General features: G+C 38.4%; 2 protein-coding genes and 1 pseudogene across 2 annotated transcripts in view; 1 reads left to right on the top strand and 2 right to left on the bottom strand.

Annotated features, from left to right (window-relative positions):
* Positions 1-19,999, bottom strand: part of stab1 (stabilin 1) — a 124,924-nt gene extending 104,925 nt beyond the window's left edge. Inside the window, exons 1-20 of the mRNA XM_055225063.1 lie at positions 19,940-19,999; positions 19,074-19,192; positions 18,209-18,324; positions 17,385-17,470; positions 17,237-17,306; positions 16,322-16,417; positions 15,905-16,018; positions 15,518-15,705; positions 14,685-14,821; positions 14,236-14,363; positions 9,001-9,077; positions 8,447-8,569; positions 5,299-5,433; positions 5,080-5,151; positions 4,831-4,944; positions 4,142-4,195; positions 3,868-3,948; positions 3,344-3,502; positions 599-661; positions 433-525 (exon numbers count right to left, since the gene is read on the bottom strand). Of these exons, the coding sequence (XP_055081038.1) occupies positions 433-525; positions 599-661; positions 3,344-3,502; positions 3,868-3,948; positions 4,142-4,195; positions 4,831-4,944; positions 5,080-5,151; positions 5,299-5,433; positions 8,447-8,569; positions 9,001-9,077; positions 14,236-14,363; positions 14,685-14,821; positions 15,518-15,705; positions 15,905-16,018; positions 16,322-16,417; positions 17,237-17,306; positions 17,385-17,470; positions 18,209-18,324; positions 19,074-19,192; positions 19,940-19,999 (2,085 nt within the window). The remainder of the gene's footprint in view (positions 1-432; positions 526-598; positions 662-3,343; positions 3,503-3,867; positions 3,949-4,141; positions 4,196-4,830; positions 4,945-5,079; positions 5,152-5,298; positions 5,434-8,446; positions 8,570-9,000; positions 9,078-14,235; positions 14,364-14,684; positions 14,822-15,517; positions 15,706-15,904; positions 16,019-16,321; positions 16,418-17,236; positions 17,307-17,384; positions 17,471-18,208; positions 18,325-19,073; positions 19,193-19,939) is intronic.
* On the top strand, positions 6,623-8,207 carry LOC117377496 (zinc-binding protein A33-like; annotated as a pseudogene).
* Positions 20,000-23,328: 3,329 nt separating the features above from the next.
* Positions 23,329-26,334, bottom strand: part of nisch (nischarin) — a 28,565-nt gene continuing 25,559 nt past the window's right edge. The window contains exons 27-28 of the mRNA XM_033974045.2: positions 25,440-25,609; positions 23,329-24,851 (exon numbers count right to left, since the gene is read on the bottom strand). Of these exons, the coding sequence (XP_033829936.1) occupies positions 24,500-24,851; positions 25,440-25,609 (522 nt within the window). The 3' untranslated portion in view covers positions 23,329-24,499. The remainder of the gene's footprint in view (positions 24,852-25,439; positions 25,610-26,334) is intronic.

Here is a 26,334-nt window from a genome sequence, read left to right as displayed (position 1 = left end):
TTCATTCATGCTTTATTGTGGCTATTTAAAGTGTAGTTAATATAAAATGTTACCAACAGTTGTTTAGTGCTAGATAGAAGGCTCTGTGGGGATAGAAGGGATGAGGTAGCAATGGTTCTCTCAGTAATTTATCAAACTTGTTATAAGCAGGCCTAACTGTCATATTGTCTGTTTTATTCTGATTTTATTCTATGGTGTTAGTTGAGATAATGCTAGTAGGTAACAACTGTTTTTAAAAGTTACTGCTAACACATTGACAATAACCCAAAGCATTTTCCTAAACCTAACCTTCACCATTTCCTAACTTACTTTCCTCACTAACTATAACTATAACCTTGTGCCTAAACTACATCACTTTCAATGACCAATCACAGCAGACCCTAAGTTTACTCTCTTACTTGCACCAACCGTAACTGTTTCCAAAAGTCTTACTGTTTTTGTGGTGTTGCAGTATTTGGCGCAGCCTTTGCTCAGAACTGGCTGAGAGTCAGAGATCAGGTACTCGCATCCTGTCATGTGGCTCTCCTTAAAACACACACACAAGTTTAATAGCCCGTTTCAAATATAATAGAAAGTACAGTATAATACAGGATGGTACCATCTCCATACTTCCCACAGGACAGCTTGTCTCAAACAGGTAACTGCAGCGAACACAGGGGCCCTGGAAAGAAATTTCAGTCAAATGAAGCTCATCGAGGCTAGCAGTTACAGGGAAGAATTTGGAGCTGAGTTCCATGCTTAGAATTTTGACCATGAGTATCAGAGCAACCATAGAGCCAGTCCAGAACAAGGCTGTTAAAAGTAACACCCCTTCCCACCAACACCGCTTGTTTAGCAGCGGGCGGGAGCTTAGCAACGCTGTCGATCAAACCTTTTGCTAACACTAGCAGGAGCAACCTCGGGGGACAGAAGGTACCTGACATTCATATTTTGATTTAAAGACACAACAGCAAAATGAAAATACAAGGATCATATAGAGAGGATTAATACGAACATTATAAGAAAAATGATGAGCATGAAAGCAGGAGTAATGAAGAGAGGGGCTACAGTTTCTCAATGTAAAGTGAGTTGCAGCTGATGGAGCTGGAAGTGCGTGTCCATACTCACTTCCTATTTGGAGGAATGCAGCAATTAGCATATATATAAAATTGTTGGTACCTTTCAGTTAATGAAAGAAAAATCACAATGGTCACAGAAATAACTTGAATCTTACAAAAGTAATAATAAATAAAAATTCTGAAATTCAACCAATGAAAGTCAGACATTGCTTTTCAATCATGCTTCAACAGAATTACTTAAAAAAAATAAACTCATGAAAGAGGCCTGGACAAAAATGATGGTACCCTTAACTTAATATTTTGTTGCACAACCTTTTGAGGCAATCACTGCAATCAAATGATTCCCGTAACTGTCAATGAGACTTCTGCACTTCTCAGCAGGTACAGTGTTATATATACACAGTATGTATATATACATATAAATATATAGCTCACTGGTTAGCTCAACTGGTAAGTCACTTGACTTTCACATGGGGGACCCGGGTTATGTTATGGGCCAGATAACGATTCACAAAAGAGCCGTAAAGGCAGTCGTTGACAGCTTCGGCTCGTACGCTGGGTAACTACTCACAAACTTATTACTAGTTAATAACAATTGTTAGGGCAGCGACTGTGTCAAGGTGAGCTACTCCTTTTCTGTCATTTGTGCAACAGGTCGGCATTTGGTTGCTGACCATCCCGGTACTTTGTACTTAGCTTTCATAGTTAACATTCATTTGTTAACCAGTGTTTTATTCAGGCTATCATGCTAAGGCGGGGCTTACCAGAGCAGTTAGCATTAATTTGCTGACGATTCAGTGGCAGTGTGTGGTTCTGCTAACGTGTCATGGCGAGCAAAATCCTCCAGGATGAAAAACATCTCGGCCTAAACCCCGAGCTTTGGTTCTTTCCCTGCACGTTTTTGACACTATTCAGCGTGCCAGGGTTGCTTCCACTCGCTCTTTATACAACTGTAAGTGGCGTGTGTTTGAGGAGTGGTGTGAGGTCAGACAGATCATTTCTTTCCAATGTGCTGTGCTTTCTGCAACAGTTAGTGGACGAGTGTAAAGCTTTCTCCACTATCAAGGTTTACTTGACTGCCATTTCAGCCTGCCTTAAGGGTCTGAGGGACAAGACAGCGGGTCAACATCCCCTGGTCTGTCAAAAGCTCCCAGTGGTTAAAGCCCCGGTTCCCCAATGGGACCTGTTGGTCATGCTGGAGGTCCTTTGTCTTCACCCTTTTGAGCCCTTGAAGGCTGTTTCTTTAAAAATGTGGCCTTAAAGGCAGTTTTGCTTCTTGCTTTGACATCTGTGAAGCATGTTAGTGAACTGCAATGGATGTCAGTTAGCTCGACATGTTTGCAGTTTGCCCCCGGGTTATCCAAGGTGCGCCTGCACCCCAACCCAGCCTTTGTGCTAAAGGTGGATACGACCTATAGCTGTTTTACTTTAGAATTTGCGGCCTTTCATCCTCCACTTTTTTTCTCTTCTAAAGAGCATCAACTTCACTCCCTGTGTCTGGGCATCGCGAGTACATGTTGACAGAATAGCTGGCCTTAGAAAGGCAGATCAGTTGTTCGTATCAGCTTCTCTTCATTTGGGTAAGCCAGTGTCCAGTCAGAGGCTTTGTCTTTCTTACTGGATTGTTGAAGCCATCTCGTTGGCTTACACTTGCAAGGATATGTGGAGGAACCTCCACAGGGGTTGAGGGCGCACTCCACCAGGGGTGTAACTACATTATGGACCCTGTTCAGAGGTTTATCCATCCAGGATATATGCGCTGTGGCCAGTTGGGCATCGCCACATACCTTTTGCAGTTCTATAGAGTGGATGTCTCTGGCCCTTCTATGGCATAGTCTTAGAACAGAGGGTGTCTGGCTCCATTTAAGGTCACTGTCTGGCACTGCAGTGACCCACTGCTTCAGGAGCTTTATTTGCAATGCCCCCATAGTGAAACACCGAATGATGTTAAAAAAAGAGCTCCAGGTTACTTAAAGTAACCCTGGTTCTTTGATAACAGACTGAGGTGTTTCACCTTCATTGCCCTCCTTGTAAAGTGGTAAGAAATTAGAATTAGAATGATTGCATAAGGAAGAGGCTGACTGTATCAGGAGAGGGGGTGAAGCTCGAGAAACAATCAATCAGCTTTTGTGGATGGTCACACCCAGGCCAATTCCCATGGTGAAACACCTCACTCTGTTATCAAAGAACCAGGGTTACGTTTAGTAACCTTGCGTTTTCTCAGTTTTTACTGTCCTATTATCCCATTTGACACTTAATAATTTGTTTAAAAGTGGTTAACTCACCACAGTGACCTTGTTCTCGACAATATCACACCGATGAGGCATTATGGGAACAATGGTGGGTGGGACCAACAGCCTGTCAATCATATGGATGATCCCATTAGAGGCCATGAAGTTTGTGCTGACAAGGTGGATGCTCTTATCCCCAAGCACCAACTGGCCCTGTGTGGCAGATTTAAGAGGTTAATAGGAGTCATTTTGTTCTACACAGTAAAGTATACATTTAAGTATCCCTGTCTAGTACCGCTTATCACCTTTGCCCTTCAAGCCATTCATACACATTCATAAACGCAATCTGTCCCTTACATCACCCTGCATTTGTAGCTAGTTTAGTTCGAAGCATATTGGAAACCCTGTACTAAATTAATTAATGATTTACTACTTTCATCAAATTGCATTATTTATTCATTGGCTCAGGCAATATATATTAATTACCAATCATGATATGCATGCTGTAAACATGCCCTACTGTAACCTGGACACAAGGTTGGTGAAGTGTCCTTGCCCAAGGAAACAAAAACACTCACATTGTCAGTCACAGAGACACGGATGAACTGATTGGCCATAGTGCGAATTTGAGGTAGAACAGCCAGTTCATCTGATGTCAACTGCAACAGAAAAAATATTCTATTTATCAAACTGTTTAAAGACAGTTAATGGAAAAAACTAAGAATAATTCAAAGGAGACTACTGTTGACTCATAGCATCTTTAAACCAAACACATAAAATACAATCACCATGGTGCAGTCCACTAAAAATTGTGTGGCGTGGTAGACAATACAGACTCAGAGTGGTGCTCACCGCGGCTTGTGAAATCATGTGGTGTCTGAGCAGTTCCTGCATCTTGTGTTTGGCCTTAAATAACATGAATGAATCACAATCAGTTAAATTCACCTCAAGAAAAGAACAAACAAGGACTGAAGCCAAGCTTGACTCGTATGCATTAGTGATTATGATGTTGTTTTATTGTAAAGAATGTAAAAAGTATTAGAATTTATGGTGAGCTCAATCTACTGTCAAATGTAATAAACAATACCTACATTCAGATAAAAACTCCTGATTGAAGATTATAATGCATGACGCACGATTAGAAAAAGATGCATGTACACATGCATGTTTGCAATTAATCTCTATTAAGTAATGTTGTGAGACAGATTTTGTTCAAACAACTTAGCCTGTTTCAAGCAAGACAGAGCTTTCTCAGAGATGTGGTCATGTGGTGGTTTAGTCACTCTAAACTCTAACTGCCCATCATTAATTTTTTCTTGTAAGATTCTGGTGGAGTTATTTATGCTACAATTGTTTGATACTGTAAACTAAACCAGTTAATAAAGACTTGGGCTGAGTCCATTCTAATTCCAGCGATAAGTGCTGTGGTCTAGATTCACATTGCAAGCTCAATGTCTGTTCATTCTTCATTGTTTTGCAAAAGCATTGATGAAAATTGTACAAATAACACTAGTTAGTTGCTCAGGAAAAGCTGTGATTACACTGTTGAGCATGTAGAGGATGCTGCCATCTCGAGCTGCATCTATTGCCTGATTGGTCGGGACAAATACTGTTAAAGGTCCAGGTCCTCCGAGGGGTAGAGAAGCACCACAATTCTGCCAAAAAAACCTCAAATATCAATAAACAGTAATACATTCCACTGTTGTTGGGGCAGATTTACAAAATGTACAAAAAATACAATAAATTAATTTAAAAATGTTTTGTTTTTTCAATGGCACAAATGTACACACATCCACCAGAGACAGGAAACGGTTAAACTGATCGTCTTTTCTCAGAATCTCTCTGATCGTCAAGTCAGCATACTGTAAAAAATAAAAATAATAATAAGGAAACCACATTTTAATTCATTGAATTGTTTAAAGACTAGTCCAAATCGGGTCTAATAAAGTATCAGGCTGGAGCCAGGTCTATCTAATCAAGTATCAGGCCGGAGCCAGGTCTAACCATACCTTTTCATTGCGAGTGGGTCTGTCCAATGAGCCAATCATGACACGGTCGATGACGTGAATAACTCCATTTGCAGCTGGATGGTTTTCACTGAGCACTGTGTAAACAACACTGGGGTTGTCCATCAAGATCAACTTCTGTGATTAAAATACAAACAAAATAAAGGTATGGTTAGATAAACCAGAATTTCAAAAAGACTTGAGATGGTGGATTAGGAGGAAACCTGTGTTAATTATTTATTTATTTATTTATTATATCTTTGTTAAACTGTTACAAACTGCCCTAAAAGCCTTGTATGGATAGGTATTGAAAATGTGCATTTTAGCACTGCAATCCATCTGGTTTGTTCGATGTAAGTCCTAAGTCTATATGAAATTAGAATTACCAAAATTACTTACTACTATATATATATATATATATATATATATATATATATATATATATATATATATATATATATATATATATATATATATATATATATATATATATATATATATAAATTATATAAATAAATTTATTTATTTATTTATTTTTCACTCAAAAGTATAAATCGCACATTTTAATGGGTTAGTTGTTACACTTTTTTTTCGAAATTGTTTATTGAATATTTTTAACATTAAATTGGGTGTCACAACAAAGGCAATTTTGCAAAGGACACAACCCCACTGAAACCGACTCACCACACCGACCCAAACCACTGGCCAAACATACTAACACAAGGGGGAAAAACACATAAATGCACTTTTTCTCTTTAGCTTTTCATTGATATGTTATAGTGTACAGTTTATAGTTATTTATTTGTATGTCTGTAATTTATCTATGTTTTTAAAATGTCTGTTGTGTACTGCACTCTGGTCAACGCCTGTTGTTTTTAGAGTGCATTAGAAATAAAGTTAGATTGGATTGGATTGGATAAAAAATGAAAATTTAAAAAAAGTAAGTTTTAAAGATAAAATAAAAAGAGAAGAAGAAAGGAGAATGAGAAACGGTTATCAAAAAGGGAAATGAATAATAATGAAGGAAATTTTCCACATACTTTCTATTCGTAATCGAGAGTTTCACAATCTTGGGTTTGTGCAAGTGGATTCACTTCATAAGCCCAGTGCATCACATGCATGCCAGATAGGAAGCAACGATATCATTGTGACTTTGTGGCTACCATTGCATCAAAGAATAATCCTTTCAATATCTTTTATGAGTCACTACAACAGCATTTTAGTAATTTGGACAGTGGCTGACCTTGAAAACCTACTTTACTTTACAAACACAACTGTATGTGGAAACCTTTCATTTTACTGTTGCACCAGCTCAAGTTTAAAGAAAATGGCAACAGTATCAGAATATGACTTGTCTTGCCGAATCTGCTACAGAGTCTTCAGAGGTCCGGTGCTCCTGTCGTGCAGCCACAGCTTCTGTAGAGAGTGTCTGAAGACCTGGTGGGAAGAGAAGCCCTTCAGGCCATGTCCAATTTGTAACAGACGGTCTTCCAGAGAAGATCCACCACAGAACTTGGCTTTGAAAAATTTGTGTTTGGACTTTGAAAAGAGCAGCATTGTGGTATGTAGCAAGCACTCAGAGAAGCTGAAGCTGTACTGTTTCAACCATCAGCAGCCAGTCTGTCTGGTCTGCAGAGACTTTTTTGCCATAGTATGTTTATTTTCGTCTCAACACTGTTAAATATTTGTCTCCAAAATGCTCCTCACAGAAGAGCCTAGGTGCCACTACTATGATCTGAAGTCATTCTGTAATAAAGAAATTACATTCCAGATTGCTCTTTCACTGCTGTTTTATAATCTACCACAATGACAATGTGGTCTATTTTGCCAAAATACGGCCAGCAAAATCAATCAAATGTGAATAATAAAACAGCACTAGTTCGTATGAGAAAAAAGGTTGGCAGCTGACTTTTTTTTTTTTTTTAAATAAAAAGAAATGTTCAACTTTATTTTTCTAGGCTTTGGAGAAAAGCAAGTTCCAGTTTTCTGCTGCAGTGTCTCATGTTGAGGCCCAGGCCCAGCTAACAGAGAGACAGATCCAGGATAAGTTTAAAAAGCTACATCAGTTTCTAGAAGAGGAGTAGCGGGCCCGAGTCAGAGCTGTGAGGGAGGAAGAGCAGCAGAAGAGGAAGAGCCTGGAGGACAAGATGGCGGCTGTGAGCAGAGAGACAGAGGCTCTGGCAGAGACCATCGCAGCCACAGAGAAGCACATGGGAGCTGAGGACGTCTCCTTCCTGCTGCAGTACAAGGCTGCATTGGAGAGAATGCAGCGCTGCCCCCTGGTGGAAGGACCAAAGATGGGACCAGGAGCTCTGATAGACCAGGCCAAACATCTGGGCAATCTAGGCTTCACCATCTGGAGGAACATGAAAGACCTGGTCCAGTTCTACCCTATTGTTCTGGATCCAAACACAGCACATCCAGACCTTACTCTGTCTGAAGATCTGACCAGTGTGGCATCTGGAGAGAGACAAAAGGTTCCAGAAAATCTGGAGAGGTTTCAGTGGTGCCGAGTCCTGGGATCAGAGGGGTTTGGCTCAGGTATTTACATCTGGGACGTGGAAGTTTGTGGTGATGATTACTGGTCTGTCGGTGTGGTCAGTGAGTCTGTTCATAGGAAGGGACCAATGAACACAGGAGTTTGGGAAATCTGTCTCTTGGATGGGCAGTGCCATGCTATCTCTCAACCCAGATGGGATAAGATGCTTTCTTTGAAGAACAATCTGCAGAGAGTCCGAGTCAAACTGGACTTTGACAGAGAAAGATTGATCTTTTCTGATGCAGACACAAACACACACTTATACACTTTCACTCACTCATTCTCTGAGAGGTTGTTTCCTTGTTTCCGAACCATTAACAATGAGCCTATGCAGATTATACCACTGAATATCTCTGTGAAAACTGAAGTCTGATTTATAATATTTGGCACACTTTGAAACTTACTTTAAGGTGCACATGTACCTTTCCTGGAGGGGAGTCGGCTACCATGTTATGTTATTTCTTTGCCTGTAATGTGTCTCTATAACCTTTCTCTGGATAGTATTAAAAAAGTAACTGTCTGCTAAAATGTAAATACACAGTTTTTCTTTAGTAATATCACAATGATTTTTTTTGTAATGATTAGTTTTCCATGTATTTTTGGAGTGTTGACCTTATTGCCTTTGCTACGCAGACGTCCTCCTCCATACAGGTTGAAGTCCATCCCCTCCAGGTCTTTGTAACGGTGTTCTCCCAGGATCAGGTGGTTCTTACACACCTGCTCTTCGTTCACGCCCTGCACCAAACACAAAGAGACACACACACTTGTGACTTTGTGGCAAAGCATTTCTGAAAAATATTAAGAGAAACTTTGAATTAAGTGATTAGTAATATCATAAACTTAAACTTTAATCTAATCCAATGATCATAAACTTTAATCTAACCCAATGATGTTTTTTGTCCAATTAAAAGTTAAAAAAGAAAAGACAGTCACATGAAACTGCAGTTATGGCGTATGCATTGTTTCACCATTGTAACTGCTGAACATTGCACCACAGACATGCATGCACCCTCCCATGCGTGATCTTACTTAAAAGCATGGATTGGGGAATAATTTCAGTTTCAAAGATTGTAATTTGAATTCTGTGTGAATAGTGTTTGTGAAGAGGACAGAAAACTGTATTCCAGCACGTATATTAAATAAATCTGGTGTATCATGTGACCTACCGTGAGTGGAGTCCGGAGCAGAGGGAAAAAGGCTGTAAAGGGTCCATTATGATTCAGTAGCAGTGAGCAGCCGTTCTCTGAAATGCACAAAAATGCAAAAAGTCACATTTTGGATGCAGTTTGGATTCATAACAATCTTTATATACTTTGTATTTTAAGTGTTAGTACTGCTTTTAGAAGGTAACTCAAGCCATAAACTGTTCACAGTACACCATGACCTGTCAGTCACTCATTCATGGGTGGGGGAAAAAACTACACTCCACCCACAACCACCTACACTCCGCCCACAACCACATTTCAAATAGAGCTGCTAAACTGGGCAGTACCTGTGTACTAAAGAGTGGAGTAAGAGAGGAGGAGGGGTGTGGTCTAGAGGCATAAGGAACAGTGTGATTAGTCTAACACGTATCTACACTTTATTTATTTATTTATTTATTTATTTATTTATTTATTTAGTTAGTTAGTTAGTTTATTTGACAGGGACAATGTACATTAATTAACATTTCTGTAAATGCACCAGAATTAGCCAGATAGGCTATTTTTCATCTATAGTCCCTGGACTGATGGTAATTGATCATCCTAATTAATCATCCTAAAACATAGTAAAGACTATAAAATTATAACATTATAAACCGTGCAAGTTACAATTACAAATGTACAAACAGTGGAGTTAAGACAGTACACAATTCAGGCAATAAGAACATTATACTTTACGAAACAAAACAAGCACACAGAAATAAGAAACACAGGACACAAGACAGACAGAAGAAGCTCACACATACAGTATATAGTAAAAACTCTTAATGATCACAGGTTTGCTGGGAGGTTAGCCAGTTCTTTACGTGTTTTTTGTGTGAGCTGTATGGGGTTAGCTCTCTAATACTGCTGGGGACTGAGTTCCATTGCTGAGAGGCTGTAACTGAGAATGCTCTGACTGAATGCACTTTTCCTCAAAGGAACTGTACAATCTCCACGGGCTTCCCCTTGAGTGAGACGTTGTGTGGTGGTTCTAGTGCTGATGAAATGGGTGAGTGGAGGAGAGGACTGACCATGAATAATTTTATAGATTAGACAAAAGTTTGAATACTTAATGAGGTTTTCCCAACTTAACAGGTTATGTTTTTGGAGAATATTGCAATGATGGTCTCAGTGACTTCTCATCCAGTGTTTTATTGTCTGTTTGTAAAGTGACTCTTGGTTTTAGCATTGTTTTATTTGCCTGGGACCATGTGTTGAAACAGTAAGTGATGTGTGATAGAACCATTAAGTGCATGAACAGTTTTGCTGCCTGCAAGGATAAGTGAGATGTGATTAACCGAAAATTGGATATGTTGAGTTTTAGTCGATTGGACACCTTTTTTTATCTGAGATTTTAAAGTGAGTTTGGAGTCAATTACTATTCCAAGATATTTGAATTCTGAGACTTGTTGAATTTTTTCTCCACCCACCCAGACATTTGCAGGAGTTGTTGGATTTGGAAAAATACATTGAAACTGTTTTACTTATGTTAAGTTGTAGACAGCACTGAGTTAGCCATTTAGAGATGTGAATAATGGATTGTGTTAGTTTTTCTGCCACTTGTGAAGGGTTATTGCCATGCGTGTAGATAATGGTGTCATCTGCATGCATTTGGATATGGACATTAGGAAAAACTGATGGGAGGTCATTTATATAGAGGGAGAAAAGCAATGGACCTAGTATAGAACCTTGTGGAACCCCTGTGGATAAAGGAAGGGGGGTGGAGTGGTAATCATTGACTCTAACAGACTGGTATTGATCCGTTAAGTATGATTCTATCCATTATATTGTATCAGGTGAGAAGTTGAAATTGTAAAGTTTTGTTAGTGTAGTGGGGTTGTCTGCTTTCCCTTGCTGTCCTTGAAAGCACTCCTATGGGCTCCACCCTTGACCCCACCCTCACACTGTTTGCTGCTGTGCCTTGACTTGGGTTGATTGCGAGGTAGGAAAGAGGCTCTTAATACATGGCTTAAATTGTAAGTTAATCTAATTTATTTTCATTAGTCCTGCTCTGCACTGGTGGTCTAGGGGAGTCCAACCCATGGTGAATCTGCGGCAGAGGGCTGGTTTAATTCCTGCTGGGCTTTGAAGGGTGGCAATCCAACTGGATTGAATAATTATTTTGTTTCATTTCAGCGACGGTGGGTGCCTTCTGGTGGTTGGGCTAGGCTCATTGGTGAGGTCCCCCCCACCTTCGCATGTGATTTATTGCACTGGGATCACGAGTTTAGTTTTATGCACTTTTCATTTTGCTGTGCCGTTTGCTGTGTCCACTGAGGTGAGTATGTGGTAGCACCCCTGGGCACACCCTAGATCACATGTGTCAAACTCAAGGCCCGTGGGAGAAATGTGGCCCCCCACATCATTTTATGTAGCCCATGACAAGTAAATTAAAAGGTATGACTGTTTTAAAATGTCAGTTTATCATTAGATACACAGTTAAACAGCCATTTTTTCATATCTATGCAAATCCATATGCAATATTTCTAACTTGAATAAGTAATAAATATAGAAATGGTTAATTAACAAGATAAAAATGTAGTGACATTTATCTTACACTTGCATCTGGTCCTTTGAGAGCAACCATTTTGTTGATGTGGCCCTTCGTGAAAATGAATTTGACACCCCTGCCCTAGATGGTCTGCTCACCACTGGTGGCCCCAGCTAGCTTATTTTGTTTTTGGTCATTTTAAACTGCTTTTGTTTTACTCCTAGGCCTATTTTAAATGGGAATTCAACTGTTGCTGTTTTTTGCAATAAAATTAAAATTTTCTACCTTTTTAACTTGATGTTATAAATAAATATATTTTTCTAAATTTAGTTGCCTTGTTTAGCTTTATTTTGTTTTAGCCAAATATTAGAATTTGAATTAGCATCAAAACTTTTTAAATAAAATCATTTTAATCGTTCTTCACGTCTCTCTCATCTTTTAATTCAGGATCTTACCTGTGTGTCTTTTACACTGTAAATTTGATTGTGACCCTTGGGCCTTAAACCCCTCCCCTAAAAACATACCCTCGGCGGGTGACCGTAGGCCACATTAGCAGTATTTTGTGATCAACTGTATTAAAGGCTTTCTTTAGATCTAGAAAGACTTCACCAACCACGCCACCTTTGTCTAATCAATGTTTGTTTTCAGTGTAATAACAGTTTGCGGTCTCAGTAGAATGCTTAGCTCGAAAACCAAACTGCATAGAATGCAGTGGGAATGATCTGGTCTTAAGATGTGTGATTATTTGCTGAGCTACAATTTTTTTCTGCTATTTTAGACACTGCAGGTAGGATACTAATAGGTCTGTAGTTGCATACTGTTAAAAAATCTCCGCTTTTGTAAATTGGAATTACAGCCGCTGCTTTTCAAACCCTAGGGAATGCCTTCTCAAGTATGGAATCATTTAGAATTTTGATTATTGGAGGGATGAGAGTGTGAGATCTTTTAATGTAAATGTATCTATGCAAAATATGTCCTTTTGTTTTCAATTGTTGATTTTATTGTCTGAGCAACTTGAGTTTCAGTGATACTGACTAATTTGAAGGGTGCCTCTGATGTGAATATAGGTAAAGTGTTTATGTTTTTGGATGGGAAAGACTGAGCTATTGAGGAAACGGACTCATAGAAAAAATTATTGAAGGCCTCTGCAACTTTTTGTGGGTCAGTTGTTTTATCATTGACCTTGATTTCTAAAAGCTTTTTCTTTTTAGCACCATGTCCTGTAAGTTTTTTCAGGTGCTGCCAAACAGTTTTTGAATTACCTCTTTCATTTTCAGTTATAGTCAGGAAGAAGTTGGCTTTGGCTTTTCATATGTTTTTTACAACCTTATTTCTTAATGTTAACAGTTTTTTTTGCTCTAGTCGTCTTGTTTTTATTTGCATCTTTCAATGCTAGATCCCTCTCCTTCATTAGTCTTAGGATGTCTGAATTCATCCAGGGTATCAGATTTTTATTATGTTTGTTGCTGATTTTGTGGCTGAAGTTTTTAATTAGACTTTCTATTGTAGTTGTAAAAACTTCACTATCCCTTTCACAGCTTCCTGATAGTATCCCTTCCCACTCAATCTGCTGCACTGCGTTTTTAAAAGCCTCTTGTTTGTTTTTAGGAATTTGTACATATTCATTTTCTTCGGTTGTTGGGTAGAATCTCTTTTTTGAAAGCTTTCTTGCTGTAAGGATCAGATTGTTGTCAGAAAGTTTTAAATTAACCTCTCAGGTCGATTTGTAAATATTAGATCAATATGGGTGCTACTTGATGGTGTGATCCTTGTGGGCCCTTTAATCTTTTGTATCAGATCAAATTTATCTGCAATTCTTTTGAGATGTTTTCTGCCAGATTTGTCCTCTCAATTTATGTTAAAATTACCAAAAATCTAAATATCTTTGTATTACATTCCTTAAGTAGTGTTTCAAAATTGTCATAAAAACTACTATTTGTTGAAGGGGGGTGATACATAACAATAATAAAAGACATTTGGGGTGATAGCATAATATTTACACCTAGCCATTCCAATTCATAATCATTTAGGCATTGCATTTCATGACACTGTCTGTCACTGACACTTGTCTTTTATGCAGATCATTACACCACCACCCTCGTTCCTGTCCTTCCTATAACTATTATAGCCAGGAATAGTAAGTGCTGCAGAGGGAGAGTTTTTATTGAGCCAAGTCTCAGGCCAGCAGAGGTAGTCCAGGTTTAAGTTGACTAACAGATGAACAGAACAGTTGAATTTGTCCAGTTTTAGTCATGATGCTCCTAATATTTAAATGTCTGCCCAAAAGCCTGTTGGGTTTTGTTTTAAACTCTGCCCCTGCAGCCAGGTGTTTGTAATGAGAAATTCTTGGCTATAATCAGGACAGGCTTTTGTGATGTCACCAACTACTGGAAATAGCAGAGGGCATTGGAGGTAACACACATTTAGATTTTGACCAGAACACTGAAACTTTATATTGCCAAAAATGACTAGAAACATTTAGACTTAGTGTTTATCGTAAGCAGAGAACTGCTCAATCAAAAAATAGAATAAAGTCAGAGTGATCAGTGGACCTTACACCTGATTTCCATCCAAATGCTTCAAATCAGAAATAACTGTTCATACATTGTTTTGTTACTATTTTATTGTTGATGTGGTAGAATGTATTGGCTGCTCTAGATGTATGTTTTCTCCAATCACATGAAGATATTTATGACATTGTATTTTTATGACAGGGTGTAACTGACCAAACAGAGTAATGGTGGCAGTCAGATTCCCTTGATGGTCTCCAGTTCGATCCAGTTCAAGAAGCTGCTCCATCAGGTTTCCATAACACCTCCACCCATCACCAATCTGCTCCGCACTGCACTCACATCTATAGGCAGAAGTCATAATCAGCACAAGTTATGAGTGAAAAAAATATATTAAAATTTTCAGTACATATTTTTGATATCTTAAAGCTAACTGACCACAGGTATTCTTGTTTTAGCATTGCAATTAGCATTTGAATGGACTACATAGGAATCTGTGTTTCTAAATTTTGCACTGAATAAACAGTTACAAAACAGGCACGGGAAGACAAATGTACCTTTATCAAGTTCAATGACAGCCCTAGAATATGATCAACTGGAAAATAAAAATAATGTGTGTATGATCTTTAGTCATGTTGAACAAATTGACTATGAGCTTATGAGACCTGGCATGTCCATCCAATCCGGTGCGACAGGAAGCAGAGGGGTGACAGGAGTCCTTTAAACAGGCCGACACCAGTTCACAGCCGAACCGGGCACTGCCCCCTACTGGCCTCATCCCTGCCATGCACTGACATGTGGACTGAGAATTACACACAAGCAGCAGGTTAGACAGTAGGAACTAACATAAACTTGAAGCTACTGTCATAAACTATATGGACTGTTTTGATATTTATAATGTGTTATGCCTCTGAAAAATATAAATGGGGAACTTTTTAGTTTGTTTATTAATTGAGAGCATGATTCAATCCTTACTAATCATCACTGACATGCTTAGCTATGTTTAAATGAGACGTCTGCAGCCAATCCTCTGTCAGTAAAAGCATACAACTGGGAAGAAATGCAACTATTTTTGTGTTAGAAGTCTTTATGTTTAATGTGATTTTGATTTATATTATTTATATTTAATAAGACAAATACAATTGAAGTGAAAATCTGGATGAATCAATATGAGCATAGATTATATGTGATTTTTTTTGTTTTGTTTTTTTGTCAAATCATCCGGCCCTATTTATACATTTTTTTATTCAAAAACACATGATCCTGCATCAATACACATTCACCAGACACCAGTTATAATCTGATCATTTCAGTGATAAAAATAGCCTTCAGTATTAAGCATTATCAAGCGTGTATTTTAGAACTATAATGCTAATTGCAATAAAGTCACTTCAGTGTGCCTAAAAGAGGCATGTTTTCCTTGTATCCAAAAGTATTTAAAGATATACAGTATTAAATCAATATGGGGGTTTCTGAACAGGTCTAATCCAGGACTGACCTTGTTGGCTCTGCTGAAGACACATACAGTGGAGTTCAAGGGGCACCCTCCATTGTTCTGGTTGCAGGGGTTTTTGGGGACACAGACTCTGCCGTTTCCCTCATAGTCTGTTTTACAGGTACATGTGATCTTTGACCCCTGAGACAAGCACTCTGCGTTCCGATCACAGTCCCGGGCGGTGCACACAACTAACAACAACAGTTCATACATGCTTAAAGGTGCACTATGTAACTTTTCTGGTGGGGGGCTGCCTCTTACTTTTCTCTATAGAGATTACAGTGAGGCAAATACGTATTTGAACACCCTGTGATTTTGCAAGTTCTCCCACTTAGAAATCATGGAGGGGTCTGAAATTTTCATCTTATTAGTCTTATATGATAAACTTACTTAAACATTTTCCCTCATTGGTTCTCCTGTGTCCGGGCAGACAGTCACAAAGAGCTGAGTCCCCATCTCCTCTGCAGTAGGAGAATGGAGGGCAAGAGCGGCACCCGGAGCTCACTGTACACAGGTGATACACAGATAGGAAATATTTCATTAGGATGAGGTGGGTATCTAATGGTAAAATGAAGGTCTTGTAATTGAAATTCAAATTTTAGATATCTGCAAAACAACAATTGTGGTACTACATTTTTTTCAATATTCTCCCACCTCTATATGTGACTACATTTATCCAACCACATTCCAATATTATATGTATTCCATGAACTTCACAGGCTGATAAAATGTTAAAATCACAGAATATGAAAACAACCAGTAACAAGAAATAAAATGTTTGATTATAGCAGGGTCTTTGTAACTTACATTGGTCGCAGCGTTTGCCTGTGTATGGAGGCTGGCAGAAGCACTGTCCATCTCCCTCTGGACCTTTGTTGCAGATGCCATGTTCACAGTCACATTCTGTAACACACAAAATGAAAACAGGAGGCAGAGTTGACGATGTCTATGTTCTGTTTGTACTGATGAGGATGGAATGGATGAGGAATGATAGCTCATGTTTGAATGTTTTTGGAAGAGATGCCAAGAAGGGGAAAGAAGCCAAGAAGAGATTTATAGTTGAGTGTTTCTCATGGGTTTATACTGAGGTTATGGTGGCACAAGCAATCCATGTTTAAATCATTTTATTCAAGACATATATGGAGATAATGTATAACTTATTCCCTCTGTTGATCAAAAAGGTCTGCTGTGCTATGATTGCAAATAGCAGCGCTAGTATGGTTGTATGTGAGCGACGTATCAGATCACTTTGAATGAGGGACTGGATTAGACAGGGAAAGTATCATGGAAAATCCATACTGGATTTATTTGACTATAGTAGTTTTTCATGGATTAGTGAAATAGATTTGATAATAGGTGCTTAGTGATTAGCGCTAATAATGTGGACGAGCATATGTTTTTGGGTTGATCTTGTTTTTAGACTATGGGGAACCACCATTGTTTTTACTATTAAGATAATTATACAGTAGTGGTAAATTATGGCCTGTACTCTTAGATTTTAACTATGACAATAAATATTATCACATTTACTCAGACATGAAACAATAAGACATCTTATTTTACTGAAGATTTTAAATGTATCGTTATCTCGTCTAGCTGGCCATTTAGAAAAAAGCAGGTTTATGTTGAAAAGATAAGCTACTTTCTGACACACACAGGAAGTTTAATATCGTGAGGTTTCATATATAACCTTCCACAATGACTTTCTAATATAGATAATACCTTTATCACAGTCCACTCCATAGGCATTTGGGTTTTTGCACTCGTTACAAGCAAAACCAGAGAATTTATCCTGAAACACATAAACAGCCAGTGAAACACAAGCTCAAACTGTCAGACTCATTTAAAGGAGGCTGAGGTGGACACTGACGTCACAGATACAGGTCCCATTTCCCATTTGTCCGTCAGAGCACGAGCCTCTGTAGTTGCACGTTTTTCCAGACCAACTTGGACACGCTGTAAGAAAAATAAGAAATGGTAAAAATGGTAAAAAGTTTCATAGTAGAAAGTTGGAAGCATGTTACAAGCTAAAACTGATTTGTTTGTTGTTCACTACTACTTTTGTTGTTCACTACTTCGTTCGACTCTCTCTTTGAGAGAGTCGAACGACCTTTTAGCATAATTATAAGTTCAAAATAAAGACCACTCTTGTTGTAAATAAATAAATACAAATAAATAAAAAACTTCCGATGATAATAATAATAATAATAATAATAATAATAATAATAATAATAATAATAATAATAATAATAATAATAATAATAATAATAATTTCATATAACGAAAAACAAATAAAAGCCTATACATTTGCAACTACAAACGTAGCACATTAAAATTAAAAAGTTCTAATTTAGTCCTTTTTCACAGTTCATGAATGTTTCAAAATAAAATGTGTGAAGTAGAATGATGTCTTATTGATACAGAATATGACCTTGACCTTGACTACATATAATAAAACTTTACCTAATAAATATATTCATAGCCTACATATATATCTACATAGTATACTAGGGGGTACTAGATACATTAAAATGAAAACTCAATACATTTAGACCAGTTTAAACAGGACAAGACTATGTTGCCTTTACAATAAAACCTATGAATACATTGGCTTTCTGTACACTATTGGTACTGAAAAAGTGATAATTACCTATAATGATGAATAAAATGGTGTGGTATTTAAACATTTCTTACCAATGCAGGGAATTCCCCAGAATTGAGGACAGCATTTGGACCTAAAATAGCGGCGCCCACAAACTGTTCTGCAACCAGATAACTCCAACTGACGGCCACCAACAGTAACCTGGTACCTGCAGAAACCAAGAGAACGCTCATAAAATTCTTTGGTTGTAGTTTGGTTAGTTTATTGACTGGTCAAGTTAAGTTCTCTGGTTTAGTCCCAGAGAAACCAACTCTAAGGTTACTCAACTTTTTAAAGCTCTTGATGTAAAATTTTTATATCAAGATAAGTCTGCATCAGTCCCCTGTGTCCTGTCCAGGTTTTGTTTTGGTTCAGATCTGATTGAATTATTTGAATTTAGGTGGGTTCAGTCCTGGTTTGGTTCAGGTTCAGTACTGGTTCTGGTTTAGTCCTGTTTCAGTCCTGGTTTTAGTTGTGGTTTTAGTCCTGGTTTTTAGTCCTGGTTTTAGTCCTGTTCAACCCTGGTTCAGGCCTGGCTTTAGTCCTGGTTTAGTTCTGGTTCACTCCTGATTTAGTTCTGGTACAGTCCTGGTTTTAGTCCTGGGTTTGTCCTAGTTCAGTCCTTGTTCAGCCCTAGTTGGGTCCTAGTTCAGTGGTTTTAGTCCTGTTCATCCCTAGTTCAGGCCTGGCTTAGTCCTGGTTTAGTTCTAGTTCAGTCCTGGTTCAGTCCTTGTTTAAGTCCTGGTTTTAGTCCTGGTCTAGCCCTGGTTCAGTGGTGTTTTTAGTCCTGGTTCAGTCCTGGTTTAAGTCCTGGTTTTAGTCCAGGTTTTAGTTCTGGTTATTGTCCTAGTTCAGTCCTGGCTCAGTCCTGGTTTTAGTCCTTGTTCAGGCCAGGTTCAGTCTTGGTTCAGTTCTTACGTGCAGTTCTCAGTCCTGATAGTGAATTGCCTGCGTGGACATGTGTAGCGAATGGCACAGGAACTGCAGATCCCAGGGGTCTCAATCAAGTCCTCCGTCTGACAGAAGCCAGGCCCTTTCTGTAAATAAATAAATAAATAAATAAATAAATAAATAATGCACAATGTTATTCTTATATCATCACTTGGATTTGAACAAAGCTCTTACTAAAACTCAAACTCTTCAGTTCTGCTGGTGTAGTCCTGGATTTATTAATACTGAAGTTTTGTACAACCATTGTCCTGAAGCTTGGTAGTTAATTAGTCCTTCACATTTTGTAATGGTTAATTCTGCTTTAACCTGGCTTTCATTGCTATAATTTTTGTCCTTGTTAGCCCTGTCCAGTCCTGGTTGTTGGTTCTTGTTTGTACGCTATGTAACCTTTCTGAAGGAGGATTAGCACCATCTTGTCTCCACAGTGATGATATAGCTTTGCCTGAAAGTTTCCCAATATGGCATTAAACTCATCGATCTTGCATTTATTCAATTACGGGTGTGTTTATTGGTGAAATAAACACTGTAAACATGTATTACTTCTATAAACAGTGTTGTCTCTCAACAGGTCAGTAACTTGCCCTGGTGGCATCACATGCTTATTTCCACAGAGTTAGATAAGGTTGCTGTGGATTATTCCAGGCAAGGCATTGAGATCTCCATGGAGAACGGCAAGTGGTGTACCCTACTCCAAAAAAACAAAAAAAAAAAAAAAAAAAAAAAAAAAAAACATAATGCACCTTTAATATATAAAAAGTGTTATTGTTTTACTAGTGATATAGTTTATTGTTTTACTGATAGAGATATAGCCTCCTGTTAATATAAATTCTTACCTTTGCCTCAGGTGCTGATTGGATGACAGCCGAAATAACCAAAAGCAAGAAGAACCTCATCCTCTATAACAACCAGTCACATTGCAGCAAAAATGAACGAGATGAACAGAAAAACAAGAAAGCAATTCAAACTTTCTTTAGCTTCTTTGTAAAACTGGCTAAGTTCGAAAAAAGAAATAAGGTAGGTGATTAAACTAAAACATGCAAATATGTTCGGCATAAATTACATGAAAACTGTTTCCAGGAGTCTACACAGCAAAGACAAACAAATGGATAAAATATCAGCAGACTTTAAATATGAGTAATGAGTAGATTTGTGGGGGCAACAGTTACACAAAGTTGGACCTACATTACTGTATTAGTTGCTATGACTTTATATAAAGAACAATTATTTGAAGTAAGAACAGAGACACTTTGACTCAGGTTAGTGAAGGTTAGTAGGAAAAATGAGGAAGTAGTTTTGTAAAAGAAATGCCAATTACAAGATGACATCAGGTTTTTTGATAGCAAGAATAACTAAACAAATGTGCCATAGTGTTTGCAATAAAAAATAATAATGCAAGTCAAGCAACTAGGAAAATAGTAATACGTACTTACAGTTGAATTAAAGTAAAACGGCAAAAGCAGGTTAAAATTCAATTCTGGCTTTTAAAACTGACCTATTTTTCTTTAATATCCACAAATAGGTGCCATGGTAGACAGCAAAATGGACAAATACGGAAAGGAATGCAACTAATAATTACAGCATTGATTCAAATTAGTGAGAGTCAATGGAAGATGCAAAAAGGGTCAAATTCACGTAGACAAAAAATCCACATGGACCTAAAAATCACGTTTAGACAGAAATTTCTTCCAAGCCTAAAGTCCAGAGACTCAACCAGGATCCGGGAGTCCACAGCAGCAGGAAGCCTTCACCACGTCACATTTTTCCTGTTTTTGAAGAATAAAAGGCACAATGAGGACAAGTCATAACTTCACTGGGACTGAACCAGGACCAAATCAGGTCTAAACCAGGATTTAATCAGGGCTAGTCATGGTCCTCTTCCACCGATGCAGCTCCCAAGGCTTCTCTCTAGACTTCCTTCCTCATTCACTTCCTTTTCCCTTCATTTCTGAAATAACTGTTCAATCATGACGAAACAAGAGTTGAAGTAGATTTGAATCTGACTTAACTGGCACAGCACACTTAGTCTAAAGCCATTCACATAGTGGGGTTCAGAGTGGGGTTCATATGAGCACAAGTGTGTTCAATTTTACCAAAGTTATATTGAATTATATTAGACAATTGCACTATGAATAATCAAGAATGGCCCTAATATTGAAAACACCACATTAATAAATTCAAGTATAATGTGTTTTACAGGTAGGAGCTTTATCTACGATTAAAATGTGCAATCAAATTTACTGCAGTATACACTACCAGTCAAAAGTTTGGACACACCCTCTCTTATTGTTTTTCTTGTATGTTTATGACTTTCATACATACAAAAGGCATCAAACGATGCAAGATGTGTGGCATTGTGTAGCAGGAGGAAAAGTTAAACAACTAAGAAACTAAATATTTTTTATATTTTATATTCTAATTCTCAAAGTGGCTACTCTTTGCTTTGTCAAAACATCTGACCACCTTGCACAAACCAAAAGAAAAATGCTATTTAGGTAATCATTAACTCCAGCATAGACAATTGGCTATTGAATGCATCTTTTTTTTTTTTTTTTAAATCAAGGGTCCACCCTGCCTATCACACGGTTACTAGGATAAGCTCAGTCATTGTTACTTAACACAGACGGAAGAAGCACAAATATGAATAAAATTCAGTTCTGTGCTAGATTGATGTTGTAGAAGTGGCTCTGCAGATCAAAAATAAACATAGCACCTTCAGAAGTATAAATTCAAATGTAATGTAAAGAAGGAGCTTCGCACACACCATTTTCTGTAGCCAAGTGCATTGGGGGAGGTGTGTATGATCCTTCAGTGAACCAGGACTAAACTTGAATGGAGTTCTAGTTGTGATCAGCTTACACTTCCTGTTTAATGGGTGAGGGTCCTCTGACCCTCTGACCCTCATCCACGTTTAACAATGACAGGAAACCGATAAAACTCAGAAAATGCTGCATCAGACTCCGGGATGAGTTTGGGGCCTGATGGGAATATGGAAAATGTGAGAGACACGCTTTAACTTTGGCTCTGGGGACATGTAGAGACATGTGTTGACCCAATAGTTTGAAGGTCAGTAGTTCCATTGCAATTCTGATCAGATCCTACTGTCATTGTGTCCTTCGGCGAGACACTTCAACCAGCTTGTCTGTGAATGACTGGTGTGCATGTGAGTGAATAGCAGCCTTACCTCCATCCGTCTACCCGAAGGCAGCTGCGATTTAAAAAATAGTTTACTATCACAGATTGTGTAGTGAATAATGCAATGAAAAGTGTTTTGAGAATCTTGAAAGGTGATATATAAAATCATAAAAAAACTCATTAGTATTACTCATGTGTGTGGACATTTAGAAACACTTCACCTGTACATGTGTGTCTGTGTGTGGCCATTTAGAGATGCTTGACCTCTACATGTGTGTGGACATTTAGAGACACTTCACGTGTACATGTGTGTGCGCGGACCTCAAGAGACACTTTATCTGTATGTGTATGTGGACATCTAGAGACACTTCACCTGTACATGTGTGCGTGTGTAGACATTTGGAGACACTTCACCTGTACATGTATGTGCACCTGTGCGTGTGGACATTTAGAAACACTTCACGTGTACGTGTGTGGACATTTAGAGACACTTCACGTGCGCATGTGTCTGTATATGTGTGCGTGTGCGTGCGGACATCAAGAGACACTTCACCTGTACGTGTGTGTGGACATTTAGAGACACTTCATGTGTACATGTGTCTGTGTGTATGTGCATGTGAGTGTGGACATTTAGAGAAGTGTGTGTGGACATTTAGAGATGTTTCACCTGTACGTGTGTGAGTGGACATCTAGAGACACTTCACCTGTACGCATGTGTGTATGTGTGCATAGACATATTGACTCACTTCACCTGTACATGTGTGTGTAGACATTTAGAGACACTTCACCTGGTGCATGTGACATGTTTTAGACAATTGTGTTCCAGTCATCTTTAGTATATTCCCAGTTTTCTGCTGAGCTGGAGCATTCCTTGTTCAGAATCCTTTATTTTTTGCTGATCCCTGTGGTAACTGACATGAACAGGAAGTGAGGTCACGCAGACAGGAAGCAGAAAGGTGTCAGTAAAGTGCCAACACATCACAAACTAACTGCTGAGTGCAGCTTTGGTCAAAATGTTTTCAAAAACTTAATATACTGTTGGATCCTGGGTCTATAAAGGTCTCCCAAAATCACAAAAAAGTTAGAACTATTTATCAATAGTATTTGTTTATTGAAGTAAACAGATAATAAATATCTTCAGTAATTTCCTCATGTATTACTGTACAAAAACAATAAAAGACTTGGACATAAATCTCCTTCATACAAAACTGATCATTATAGTGTGTTTTGTAAACCAACAGTTTCAAGGTACAGTTCATAATTCAGGATAGAAATGTTTTAGTTTAAAAAATACACAAATTGATACATTTTGGTTTGAAAGATGTTTTAAAATAATAATGTTCTTTGCCCTGGTTGTAGTATTGCCATTTTCAAAGTCTTAAAAAGTGTCTATATTGTAATTCTGATTGATAGTGGTTACAAAGATTCACATGGTTGAATGATTACACAGGTGTTAAATGGTGGAATTTAACATTTATAACTTCAATTTGCAGTTTTAGGTGCTTCCTCTGTCATTGGTTAAATCTGAGCATCTTAAATCAGAGCATGACAGAGCTTGACCAATAGGAGGAGTGGAGTTTTTTTATGTGTGAGACTAGAACTCAGCCTAAATATGCAAAATGTGTGTGTTAAGCATGTGGGCGAATGAAATTAAACAAAGTTTTGTGTCTTGCGAGAAAACGGTACATCCTACTTATTTAAACAAGCTACAGGTGGCTTTATTTCTCCATTTTCAGTGTCACTGTCAAAATTACGAAAATTGTATGGATAAGCTGAGGGGAAAATAAAAGAAAAGTTTAATAGTGCTTTAGTCTGAAATGTGGAACAAAATGCAGGCAAGACATTAAAAATAAGCTATTGAATACTGCTTTAAAAATACTTGTTTTATCCAATACAGATGGTCATGTTTTTGTGCTTATAACATTATAAACAAAGCCTTTGTTGTGAGTCTGTAAATTGTAAGTTTGGTATGCTTAATGGTTGGTGCACTCTCCATGGTGGCAGTGCACTGTGCTCCAATGAAGATCTGTTGAAACTTGGAAGAAACCCAAAATTGATTGATTGACTCCAAGCTTTATTATAGTAGCTGTCCACTTTTATCCATACCTTCCCATGTTTTTCCAGAAAATTTCCAGACTTTAGAGAAGTGGTCAGTCTCCTTTAACTTTACCATTGTTGAGTTTTGTTCCTCCACAAGCAGAGCACCAAGAACAAGGAGAAATTATTTAGGGACTCTGGCATGGCATCTGGTTGAGTCTATATTATCCAGTCAATTCAACAGGAAGCTCCCTACTGCATAGCATCTCCCACTGCCGTGCCAAAAGTGATATTAGCCTCTCTCTACTGTCTGCTGAAGGGACAAAAACGCACCATTGCACTTCTCCAGAGTAGGCCCCGCTCCCTGGACACCTAGCTCCGCCTCCAAGCGCAGGTGTGACTGGTTCGGTGGGTGTGGCCTGAGCAGAGAAGTGGTCTATTGAAAGGGGGCATAGCAGGTCCGGACCGGGAAGTTCATCGAATACCAAAGTCAAAGCTTGTGGGTAAGTCTGGTACCCCAAAAGAACGCGATCCAGGTCGCGGATACGTCGGGCCTCGCGGAGATGGTAGCGCTCCCTAGAGGATAAAATAAAAATAACATGCCTGATAAGAATATGACGAGGTTTGAGCAGGTTTAGGAAGTTATACAATTTGACTGACTTGATTTGTTGAACTAAAAACAAACCTAAAGGTGAAGATTTAATTAATGAGTAAAAAACTAGGAGGGACAAAACAAGGCCAAATGTATAAGAAAGCAACTGGCTCATTTTAGATTATTGCAGAAAACTACTATTTGATTTAGTGCTGCTTTAAAACTTTTAATTTTAGTAGAGCTTGATGGATACAAAACAAAATTTCCTCATATTTTGTATTATTAAAGACAGATAGAAATACATAGTTTTAATAATTGTCATTTAAAATAAAAATAAAAAATTCACATTTCTTTCTTATCTTATCTTCTTAAAGTCTGAACTCTGTTCCATGTCCAGGCATATCACTGCTTATTACAGATGACAGGCTCTTGTTAAATGGCACAGCCCTACTTTTTGATTCTGGGATAAAAGTATTACTACAGATTGTCCATGTAGTGAGATTTAACTAAACCTGGATCAAATTTCAACTAAATCAGGCCTAGGCCGGATCTAAAATTGGTTTAGACCTCACCTGGATGGAGGCTCTTTAGCAAAGTCGGGTAGAGGGTAACTGACGTAGTCCTCATCCAGTAGAAACACATCTGTGCTGGTGAGGATCAGAGTCCGAGGTTGCAGGATTGGACCAGAGGAGCTGGAGGGGACGGGGCCAGAACCAGAGGAGGCGGAGCTCTGAGGTAACACCTGAACCAAACAATACAAGTGCTGAAATTTATATCCGTTTTAAAATTTATATTTTTTCCACTAGGACTAAAACCAGGAGCAAACAAGGACCAAACGGCATCTAACCAGGGCTGAACCAGGAACAATTAGACTCAACAGGGGCAAAATCAAGGCTACATCTGGATTAAAGGTCCATACAAGGACTAAATCAAGGCAAGGTAAGTTTATTTGTGTAGCGCACATTCGCACAGGGCTGAGCAAGATCCAACTCATATCTAGATCAGAACTAAGGCCGTTGTCACACTACCACTAGTTAGGGTGACATAAAAGAGCATTTGTTCCAAGAGTGGTCTGCTTGGGCTGGGGTGAACCCAACAGTCGCATTCTGATTCGAGGGAAAAGCTTCTCTTGCACTCTGTAGTGAGGCAAGTGTGGTATAAACGTGGCCAACCACGAGCTGACCTACTGCCCACTTTGACAGTAAAAATGCTTGAAATTGGACAAAAAAAATGTTTTTCCAAAAACCTACTGTTTTTTGAACTAGCACAGCAGGGCTGCTGTTTGACATGTTCATCTGGCAAGGCAATTTTGGATCAACCCAAAGTGAAGTAAACTGAACTAAATCTACTGTGCACTGGGGTCAGTCCACAGAATGCATTAAAATGTAAAAACGGCCACAAGGCAAAAAGGACTAAACCAGGACTACACTACAAACATGAGTAAACATTCCACCAGGACTAAACCAG

The sequence above is a fragment of the Periophthalmus magnuspinnatus genome, chromosome 10, assembly GCF_009829125.3.
Source record: "Periophthalmus magnuspinnatus isolate fPerMag1 chromosome 10, fPerMag1.2.pri, whole genome shotgun sequence".
NCBI lineage: Eukaryota > Metazoa > Chordata > Actinopteri > Gobiiformes > Gobiidae > Periophthalmus > Periophthalmus magnuspinnatus.
Note: the sequence above shows the minus strand (reverse complement) of the source record. Positions and strands in the feature narration are given on the sequence as shown.